This window comes from Neodiprion lecontei, chromosome 2, assembly GCF_021901455.1.
Source record: "Neodiprion lecontei isolate iyNeoLeco1 chromosome 2, iyNeoLeco1.1, whole genome shotgun sequence".
Classification (NCBI taxonomy): Eukaryota; Metazoa; Arthropoda; class Insecta; order Hymenoptera; family Diprionidae; genus Neodiprion; species Neodiprion lecontei.
The window spans coordinates 14366610-14378254 of NC_060261.1; the positions used below are offsets into that span (position 1 = coordinate 14366610).

Sequence of the window (11645 nt, forward strand, 5' to 3'; positions counted from 1 at the left end):
TCGTCCAAAAATTTCCGTGATGAATATTTAATCAATTCTTTCGAAATCGAGTCGTTGTCTTGTTTGAATTTCAACGATTCCATCGTCTTTGAAGCATGTATTTGGAAAAAATGTATAATTTGATCATTTTTCGGAAGGTATAAATAATATATCATCAATATTGCTGATGATCAACAGGCTGGAATGTTGAGTTTTAGGTAACTTTTTCGCATCATGAGGACGCCTGTAATTAATCAGTGATTGTCCGCGTTTATGGACTCGGAGCTGTCAAATTTTATACAAAGTAATCTGCACATTCAATGTTACTTACTGAGAGATCTCTGTTGTGTTTGTCCCGTTCTCTAAATTGAAACTGTTCTGCTTGAAAAGAGTCTTTAATTTTTATGTTCTCTACTTCACTTACATCTAAAGTGCACAGTGAATTGTAGAACACCTAATAAATCGATTTAATAATAACAATAATAACAATAACACCAACAACAACAATAATAATAATAATACTAATAATAATTCGTAAATTTTCTATGCTGCGGGTATGACGCTCGGTCATTGTCAGTTATACACCCGGGTAATACACGAGAATGAATATAATTAATATGTAAGTAATGTATAATAACGTATTCATGTTTGTTATTATCACTATTATTATTATCATTTAGCGATGTAACCAACATAGGTATATGTATATAATACGCGCCTACATATAGTGAGAATTTTTCTTGAAAGGACTTGCCCGTAGCGCGCGCGATTGAACTTGCTTAATTTTGAGCGGCTCACAGCCTGAAGCAAACCTTAGCTGACAGAAACAAATTCCCTAGAATCGCCCGGTTGACAAGTGATAGTCAACCATAATTTTTCGCCTATTAAGAACCACATTGCCTACCATGCTGATAACATTTTTACGAAGTTGGCTACGCTTATAAACTAGCTGAGTTGCAATTGTCGGACAGGTTCTTTCGAGAAAAACTCTTGAGTATAGATAAGTAGTACTTGAAACGTACACGAGTGAGAGACTCACATCTAATGGTGCACGATTACCGGACCTCGTTTTTGCAAACAACAAAAAAAAAAGTATTGGAGCAATATCAAAGTATTATATTCATCAAATCGGAACAAGAATTACATTGAAATAGAGTAATCGATGCCCGTTACGTGTATATTTATGAAACTTAATAGTACTTTTTTAAAAATTCATGCGAATCCTTTGTTATCGTAATTTTTAAATTCATCGTACGTATACAAAAAGGACTAGATTGAGAAACTATTTTGCATTCCCATACACACGTATTGAAATATAGAATAATGAACATCCTGCAATGGATATAAAAGCAGCAGCGTGTCGTCAATATCAACGATAATAATCTGAACTTAGCTGCAAGAAACGCGAAAGTGATTGAACTTTACGGTCAGCTGTTGAACACGTGCGTTAGCCGCTCGTATACTTCGCTACCGGCACGTAATCAGGCGCGTTGTTGCCAAGTCTAGATAGCTTCTTGTCCCACCGAAAAGAAGTAGGAGGAGAAGGAGGAGGAGGAGGAGAAACACGGCAACACGGCGCAAAGGTTAGAGGGACATAAACGACGAAGGATAAATCGAGCCGGTCTCTCGCGTATAAAACACCCGGGAGCAGGCTCGATTTGCGATAACTTGCGAAATTCCCGCGCGCCTCGTGCAGGAACAACGATCGTCAGGCGAGAACCGGCGCGCAAACAAAACAAACGATAAAAAACAAAAAATAAAAATAAAAAAAAAAAAAGGAACTATATAAATACGCAAAAGGAACCGAAAATCATATAATCGTACACGCACAAAAAAATATCTACGCGCATACCGTGTGAGGAAGAGATGGAGGAAAAAAAGATGAAGAAAAGCAAACCAACGAAAAAGGCACATCCGCTATATAACTCGCACGGAATAAAATTATGTATACATATATACATACATATGTATGTATATATACATACATATGTATGTGTGTATGTATATATATATATATATATATATATATATATACGTACAGGAATCAGATCCTTCTCGACGTACTCGTCACGCGGCATTCGGCGATCATTGTGGTGAAAATAAGGTCCTACCGAAGATTTTCAATATATTCAAATGTTTCTTGCGGTAAAACTATTAAACATATAAGCCATATACTCTCGCAGACTTTTTTCTTGTGGAGCTCGTCGAGACCCTGAAAACTGAACGTAACTTTCCTCTGTCTGTAAGAGTTTAGTCAGAGCTCGCATAAGTCTGGGATACACTTCCGAACGGGTCTACAAATATCTTTATATCTCTAAAACTATTGATCTGATTGTAATAAAATATAAACTAAAACTTGGCCACATATTGTGGCTATCCACAGAGAAAAAATAATCAAAATCGGATGAGTAGTTCTGAAGTTATAAGCGAACATACAGATATAAAATAGACGTTCAGTTTTATATAGGCAGAGATGAGATTTAGATCCTATTTTGATATCTGTTATATGTACACACGTATCACTATCTCATTGTCAAGGAAGTATAACATTTGTTGTGTACAATTGCGAGTATTATTATACCAATCACGGTTTACTGTATGTACGTATATATACCTATATTTTTATAGATGCAGTAAATATTAGTGTACACGCGTTGCGACAAAGGTCAAAAATAAAAATGAAAGAGAAACAGAGAAGTAGAGTAACGTGTTCTCGAATAGCCTATACCTAGACGGATGTTGGCAAGCCAAACGAATGGTAAGTTATAACAACGTTGTCGTTCATAATTATCGGATAGTGTCGCCACATCGAGATCTGTAGAGAAAACGATTTTCTGTAGACCTTACAATTTTTACGTACAACGTTAGTGTGAAGCCGTAATACTATAATTTCGCGTCTAGAAGACAAATTCTTTTATCACCATAGGAGTCGACCTGAAATCGACCGGCGCCGTTAGGAGGTTAAAGTTAGTCACGTTATAGTGTAACGAAACATTGAAAGAAACGTACTATTTTTCAACATGAGGAAAACTTCGATGGAAATGGATTGGTAAAGTAGGCAGGCTATGTTTTCAACTGTTATACGATTCACTGAATTTCAGACAATCCTAACACTGCGCAAAATAAAGAAACGATGTCCCCTAAAAATGCAAATTTATATGGTCTAAATGCACCACTCCTGGCAGTACAGTTGTTGAATGTATTACTTGTTTCTATAAGCGATAAAATCAATCTGTTCGATTATTGTATTAACTATAAAAATTTACTCTACAGGTAATATTAAACGGAACTGTTCAACGCCCAATGTTTTATAAATCAAATACTACTATGATCAAAGCTGGCGAAATACTTCTGTATGTCATTTGTGGCCACGCCTTTCTGCACACGTAATTGATATGACCACCACAAATGGATCAATCGATGACTACATTATACGATACTAAGATGGCCGAAAACGGTTCATCCTATCCTACATGAAGGTTACGAATATCAACCTGATGTAAGACGTTGTACTTTTATACAACTGATGTAAAAATATCTCCAACTAAAGTACAGTTACAAGTCCAAGCCGCCGGATGGACAGTATTGCGAAGGTTAAAACTAGATACCTAGATATAATATATGAGCATGTATGATGCATTGGCTGACTCGAAGCGGTTGTTTTATCATCGACAGGTTGTTGAACGATTCACGAAGCGATTTCTCATGCGAACGGGTCGTCGCAACTTATAGACTGTATAGGATGGAATGGAATAGAATAGCTCTTATGAGTTTCTAGGCTTCGTAGGAATCCGCTAGCCTGCAGTGGCCTCGAGCTCACCAGCTATCTCCGATCTATCCAAGTCGTCGTCGTCGTTGAGCATCCACATTTACGGCCTACGCTTCCTTGCGTTTCGCCGACAACTTGGCCTCTACGAGTAAGTAATGCCTACTGCGTTACATGCACTACGAATGGTCAATTTTAAGGTTGAGTCGAACGATTCGCCCGAATCAAAAGCAAGGAGAAAGAGAGAAAACCGTTGTAAAAACCTCCGATGTTAGCGAGCACGAATTGAACCACATCTCTGATATGTCGTTTAAATTAATCTATGCGAGAAAATTCGAAGATCACATAGCAATATATCGATGACTTGAGATAAGGTTTCATGATTAGAAAACCCAATTCTAATATTTGGGCATGTTGTTAGCTAGCTAGATTTCTACAAATCATCTGAAAAACGTTAAAGAAGTCTTACATTTGTCGACGAACATCTGTTTTACCGTACTTACACAAATCTATTTTTATCCACTCTGAAGATAATCAGTTGTTAAATTATTTTCAGCCGATAATTGGAGATCTCTATCGTGATGAAAATAAGCCCTAAAACATTAGAAGCAGGTGAAAAACGCAAGAGTTTAAGCATTTTGATCTAGCTAATGATAAAACATTCTCTTAAGTTTTAGATATCTTATCTTGTGTTAGGTGAATGTTAGTCTTGTTCAGTATCGTTATAGCAAATAATATTGTTGGAGATTTTACAAACAGTTCTCTATTATTTTGTTTTTTGTTTTTATACAACTCCTGTTTAAGAACGTCGAGGCCGATAATTCATCCTTAAGGTTGTTCGATAGCGACAGTAACGCCATCCGACGGATAATCGTGAGTACTGTGTTCCTCGACGAATGAGAAAAGAAATTTGGCAACGTCGCGTGATTTTCTTGTGTTTGCTTAAACCTTGGGTGTTTACCATGCTATAACCTTTACTTTTGTGAATCAAAATGTCGGATCAGTTACGATTTAAGGGGAGATTCGCAAAGAATAAATAAAAACGAAGTGTTTTACCAATACCGTATCTAAGAAGCAGAAAACAAATAATTTAAATACCATGCGTAATGTGCATGCTTGCGACGTTGCCAAATGTACAATCAAACCAAAATTACAATATAATTTTTTTTAGATTATGTTTTCAACTATTAAATGACGGACAAAACTGACAAAAGATTGATAATATATTATTCCTGAATACCCATTTTATCTTATTCAATATTTTTTCCCTATCCTAAACATATTATTCTAAACAACCAACTCAAAACTATCAGTATTTATCCCAGTCTCTATCTCTACACGACGTAAAATAGCTCAACTTTGAAATCAAAAAAACTCAGTAACCAAACGGTGAATCATTTTTAAACTTTACAGGATTGTTGAAAATTACTTAAAAAATTATATAAATAAAACTCATGTGAATTAAACATTTCCGAAATTACTGCCCGACTATCTTAACCTCGGCACGCAAAAGGCAAACAAAATACGAAGCAAGCAAGCTACTCAGGTAAGTCAGTTGTAGCGACGGAATAGAAAGGAGGATTACGAATATCTTCTCTGTTGCGGAAAATGAAGGAAATTTCAAGTTTCACATTTACTTTTCCTTCCACCCCGATTCCCTCGTGCCCTGGAGATAAGGTGTAGCTTTGTACTAGCGTTACTCGAATGATACGGTATGAATGAATATCCACGATATTGAAGTGACTGGTGGTAATTTCCTCGTCACTTATTACGCGAAAACATCAATTGGAGTATGTAACTGAATCGATAGTTGACCTGGCTATATTAATCGTTGATGTCCTGTACTTTCTTTACCGCCGATTTACCGGTGTATTGACCTTAACCAAAATAAAAAAAATTACACTTCGGATTTCTCTCGTTTGCTTATTGCGCAACAGCCATTTGAATAAATCCTTTAAATCAGTATACACATAATATAGGTAGTTGTTCTTTTTTTTTCTCTCCAACTTTAACAGTGTTGGAGCAGACAATCTCCCTGAGTCATCAAAATCATCTGCTTCAAAGCGAAACTATAGCCCAGTATATACATATAATATTACAATTATTGAAATGAATAGTTCAGGTGTGTTTGTGTAAAGTACTTGCGCTTCGCAAAATCAATTGTCACGTAATATTCGAGTAAATTTACACTGTCTTTCGTGGTGAAGAAGAATCTTGCAATTACGTATCGTCGTGTACGTAATATACCATATCACATATACAACTGAAGATAAGACGTCGTGAACATAAAACTTTAGGCTGATAAGATGGTTTTATCTAGGCAAATATTATTCACAACGATAATGTTAAGCCCACAGTTGTATGGATTTTTTTTTTCTACAAGCCATATCCAGAGGTCCCACCTTTAAAATTATAGTTACGCGAGTGAAAACATGTTGAGCAATTAACATTACAGGACGTTATGCTAAATCAGATTCATTATGCTTTTATCAAAAACTTCATGCAACTATTACACTGTCCACGTGATGTTGACATGTTTCCCCCCCCCCCTTTTTTTTTTTTTTGGCGACATCATAACTTTCACGAAGTCGCATTCATTTTGTTGACAGTACTAAGAATTGGAATTTCTTCTCTGAAGGACTCGAAAGGTGCGAGGTTAAAAGCGTTCAGTTGTGGTTACGGTATTAAATTTTCTCAGATCAAAACAGGAATAATGGACTTTATCTGATTCAAATATGAATAATTTTTGCTCTCCAAGCACTGAATTATGCACCAAATTCACGAGCAGGCTGGATAGACATGAGCATGAAGTTAGTAACGTTACTGCAACGAAGCATGTTTAGAAAAAATCATTACATTGCACCTTTAGCAATGTCTAAAACTCAGTAAACTACGACAAACAAACAAAATATACTCTTTCTTTGAAAAGCTATCTTCATCAGTTATTCTAAAACTACGCAATAATGATTTTTCCCCTGATGTTTCGTTACGTTAATATTACCAACTTCAGCCTCATGGATAGACGTACTACATTCAACACCAATGCTTGGAAACAAAAGTCATAATCAGTGTCTGATATATAAGATATGAAATCTACAATGCATCGTGCCGAGGATTGCAGGAACGTTATCTTGCATTCTTTTACACATCCGTGTGTCTCATTTTCGTTGAATAAATGGTACCGTATTTGGCCTTACCTGAGCAGCTGTGCGGGCGTTGATCTTGCCGAAGGATGCTGATTGTGCTGGGGCTGAACCCGTGGCGAGGTGGCCGTTGTAACGAGGGGGTGCCCATGCCCACCGTGGGGATGATGATGGTGGTGAAGGTCTCCCCCAACCGGACCACCGAGTCCACCCACGACCTGGACTTGTTTGCCCACCTCCATCTCCATCAGACCTAACGCATTATGCACTGCAACAAACATCTTTCCCTATAGATCGATCGTGACTTTTTTCATTATTATTTTCTATAATCAATTCCACACCGTGGTCGTGGGAGTGTAATTGAGGATATTGGACGAGGTTGAAAGTTGGTAAGGTTATCGTAACGAGACATTGGGGGAAAAAATGACTACTACTTCCGATTTTTGAATGACTTGAATAAAGGTAAATTATCAAAATGAGACCATTTATTGATTTATTACGGTATATACTGGGTTTCGGACAAGTCTAAATTTTGCGAAATAACGGTCATCCTCTACATGCGTCGTTGCAATAACGTTAGTAACATCAATCTGCCAAAACTCAATACATTTTATAAAATTTAGCACGAGATAGACGTACGTTGAGTATTTATTATAGAATAAATATTATATTCTTAAGAGCTGCGAAGATATTTTTGAGAAAAAAAAAAAAAAAGGAACTTATTGGAAAGATATCAGGTATCGATGCATCGTTTCACATCGCTTCAAAAGTGTTAAAAATCTGTAAGTAGAATCGTTCGATATCATTCTATTCTGTGGCTTGTGTTATCCAGTACACTATTTTCTCCAAATTCTCTGACACAATGTTTTCTCACGGGACACCTAATTGGTATCGTTACGTATTCAATTTCACAATATAACACAGATAGATATTGATTATGATCAACAAACAGCAATGTTGAAACGGTTATACTGAAAAAAAAATGCGTTTCAGCCTCGACTTTGCAGACAATGGTCTTCTGAATAAGATGTACTATCGTAGGGTGAAAGCGATCGAATCTAGTGGTTTTTTTAATTAATTTGAAGCAATTTAAAATGAAACATCTATACTTGATCCTCTCATATGCTTTGTAGTATTTTATTTCAAATGTGATTTTCGTATCTGTTATGAATATATAATAATTTGACAAACACTCGATGTTCGACAATTTCGTAATAAAATTACTAATAAGTATCATTTCTTGGTCAACCAACCTCTTTACTACGAATTATGTACTTTTGGAATTCGAAAGTGACTAGAAACGGTTATATTAGGAAATATACTAATCTCTCGTAGGGAAGGTTTAGTAAGCGAAATGATGGGAGGATACTACGTACGAGACCTTGGAAGATATTGAAACAAGTCGAGAATTTTTGGGAGTGTTTGGAGATATTTGAGAAAAGTATGGACGTAGCATACCGCAAAAATTATGCCTGCAATAATTTAATAATATTAAAAATACCATCGTATTGCACAAATTCAATAGTCAAAAAGTATAACGTACTTGAAATTTTGGCCGATCATGCTTGATGGAAATCTCTAATAATACGATACAGAAGAGTAAGCGAACCTTGGTTGTAATGTATCCAAATTGTGGACTTGAGGCTAAACATTTCTCTGATATATTTTCGTTTATTATCAAAACCCAGAATAAGTGAAACTTGAGTTTTCGACGATCAAGCCGAATAAATCATAAAACATGCGAATATATTTGATTGCAGAATATCGGGGAATTATAAATAGAAAATACGTTACGTAATTTGATAAATCAAATTTTCTGACTTCTCTCTATCATTTATCTCTTGCATTGGTATTGGATGGAACATTTCTCATAACCTTTTCCCGTATTCGCAGTTATACATTTGAAAATAAGTAGAAAAAAGCAAAATATTCAAACATATGTTTTCCTGTTTTTTATTAATTTACGCCTGTGAGGCCTGAATAAATGATCGAATCGTCATTTTATTATTAATAAACTGATTCTTCAGTCCAAATTATTGAAATTTCATGTCAATTAATGATTCTATACAATTTAGGTAGTAAATTGTTTTCGCTCTTTGAGCCAATGTTATCATTATACTCTTCGATTAATAAAGTTACTCTTCTCTCTACAATATCGTTCACGATTTTCAGCCACTTTAATAATCCTGCGCACCTCAAACAACTGAATCGTCTATTTAAAGAATTATCTCTGGGACATCAAATCTTACTTTTTTGTGGCAGAGGAGCTCAGAGTAAAATAAAAATAAAAATGATTAAAACAGTCCAATATATATATAAACAGACTCGTGTTTGTATTCATGCAGGCAATTCAACATTGAAAAAATCCGGCTAAACTTATGCAGTACGGTGTCAAATTTTATCAAAAATTCACACCTGTATTTCGGCAAAATCACAAGAGTAAATTTTACCGATCGAGATTCAATTTCTCTGCGGTTCACGTTAGCCCGACTCCTCGCTCTGCGAACAATCCATAACCATGAGACAATTATAGATAAAAATTGCCGGCACGTAACAATTCCATGAACCAACACAGTATGTTAGTGTAAAGTGAAGAAGACGTGAATGACCAAAATAAAAATAAAAAACAGAAAATGAAATCAAAAACGTACCGAATGAAAGACAATGTAAAGCCATAAGTAACCGCGTTCTAGAAGAGAAATCGTCAAAGCTCATCTTTTTTTCATCATCTCTACGTATACAGTGTGAATTTCTAACGACAGAATGGTCCGTTACCTTCTACAGTTTAATGCGCATGCGCTACAATCAGAGAGCGGTTGTTTGCCAGGGTGACCAACCGTCATAAATTTAGACATCAGTTCGCAGCGATTTACGTAACCTTAAAAATTTTCACAGGTGTCGGTGTTGAATACAAACGCCAGCGACAACTGTACAAATTTTTGAGGTTACGTTCCCCACGATTGGTCGCCCTGGCAAATAACTGCTCTCGGATTCTAGCGCATGCGCATTATTAAACTATAGCAAACGACGAACCATTCCGTCGTTAGCGGTTAGTTCGCACCGTATAATACTCAATGTCTCTCTGTCTGTCCGTCCGTATGTTCGATCATAACTCCAAAACTACCGAACCGATTTTCATTATTTTTGTTTCTGCGGATAGCTACGACGTCTGGCCAGTTTTTAGACTATATTTCGTTACAACCATGTCAATAGTTTCAAAGATATAACGATATTTGTAAGCCAATTCGAAACGGGATCCCACACTTGTGCGAACACTAGCTAAACGGATCCTCTTAAGGATAGAGGAAAGTTATGTTCAAGAGTTTTCAAGGTCTCAACGAACTCTGCAAAAAAAAGGTCCGCAACAGCATATGGCTATGTCCAATATACATACAGTATTACCACAAGAAGCATTTGAAAATATTCGCGAGCGGATCTGCAACGGGCTGCTTGTAAAGTATAAAACGATGTATGGACCCGGACGGAATTATCCGAGCACCGGTTATACAGCTCCTCTGACGCTACGGCCGTACCTTCCTACCTACCTACCTACCTACCTACCTACCTACACAAGAGATCCCGACTATCGACCCACCCCTGCCGGAAAAGTGGAGGGGAACTGCGGACTAGGCGAACTCAGGGCGCGGAGCAGGGAGGGGGAGGGGGGGGTGGAATATTGGGGATGGCGTATTCCCGCTGGGTCTGGACCGACCGACGACTGGGTTGGAGGAGCTTGGCATGGGTATTGCCTCTCCCTGCGGGGAATTGCTAATACATACGTCTAGATTCGCAAAAACTTTTCCTTCTTCGTACAATTTTTGTGATTCATTGATGAAAGAGAGAAATAAAACATGTTATCAAAATATTTTTCACACGTAAACTTTTCCCCGAATTAGCATCTACGTATTATACATGCCAAAATTCTTTTCTCGGACTTTAATGTATAATGACAGATTTTTTAATGACACTGGCAAGTTCACAACAGTACCTACTAGAGTATTCAATCGTAACGTTCGGTCAATTTTTTCAAGTAAATATTTCCATTTTGTTACAATTTAGAGACATGTTGTGTGTGTGTGTTTGTGTGCGGACTAAATGTAAGAATCCTATAATTTTTAGCCGATTAGGCAACGAAAAACAACGTTGTGCACTAATTAATTTTCCATTACGTTTTCAAACTAGATCTTCGTTTTTTTGAATACTTAGCGTTCTCTGTTGTCGGAAGAAATATGAGCTAATATGTTTTTGTTAAATAAAAAGAACCCGATCCTTCGGAATATCAAATACATTTTAAAAGTACATCCTCAGAAATTGAAGAAAAATGCGGCTTTCCGATATTTTTAGTATGAACTGTGTAAGTAAGCGACGGAGATGACAATAAATTTTCATTTTTTTAAGAAATAAAAATTTCCAGTACATATAGGTTAAAAATAGGACTATAATAAAAACAGTATAAGTATTCCACGCATCTCGAATTTTGTGAATAAAAATATTCTGTATCTCTCGAATATCTGTGCCATTATAATTATATGTTATATATTATATGATCCCATTTTCGTTCTAGTCTAAAAATTTCAGGGTGTACTCCAGAATGTCTACGTTTTCAAAAAATAAAAACAATTCATTTTTATACCATTTGCATTTTTTCGGTAATTATTAAAGATTCATTTCAAGATGGATTTAACCTTCGAAAAGATGAAACTTTTTTACGAAAACACCACACACGCGCACACAAAAAATTACATTTTTCTGTGACA

The 11645-nt window shown here is 36.2% G+C and overlaps 1 protein-coding gene across 6 annotated transcripts in view; it reads right to left on the reverse strand.

The window, feature by feature from the left end:
* Window positions 1–11645, reverse strand: part of LOC107227835 — an 80743-nt gene that overhangs the window by 56915 nt on the left and 12183 nt on the right. For 5 of the 6 annotated variants that reach the window (XM_046732254.1, XM_046732253.1, XM_046732252.1 and 2 more), the window contains one exon: window positions 6943–7169. In XM_046732254.1, the coding sequence (XP_046588210.1) occupies window positions 6943–7169 (227 nt within the window). The remainder of the gene's footprint in view (window positions 1–6942; window positions 7170–11645) is intronic. The other variant, XM_046732255.1, reaches the window with a different exon arrangement.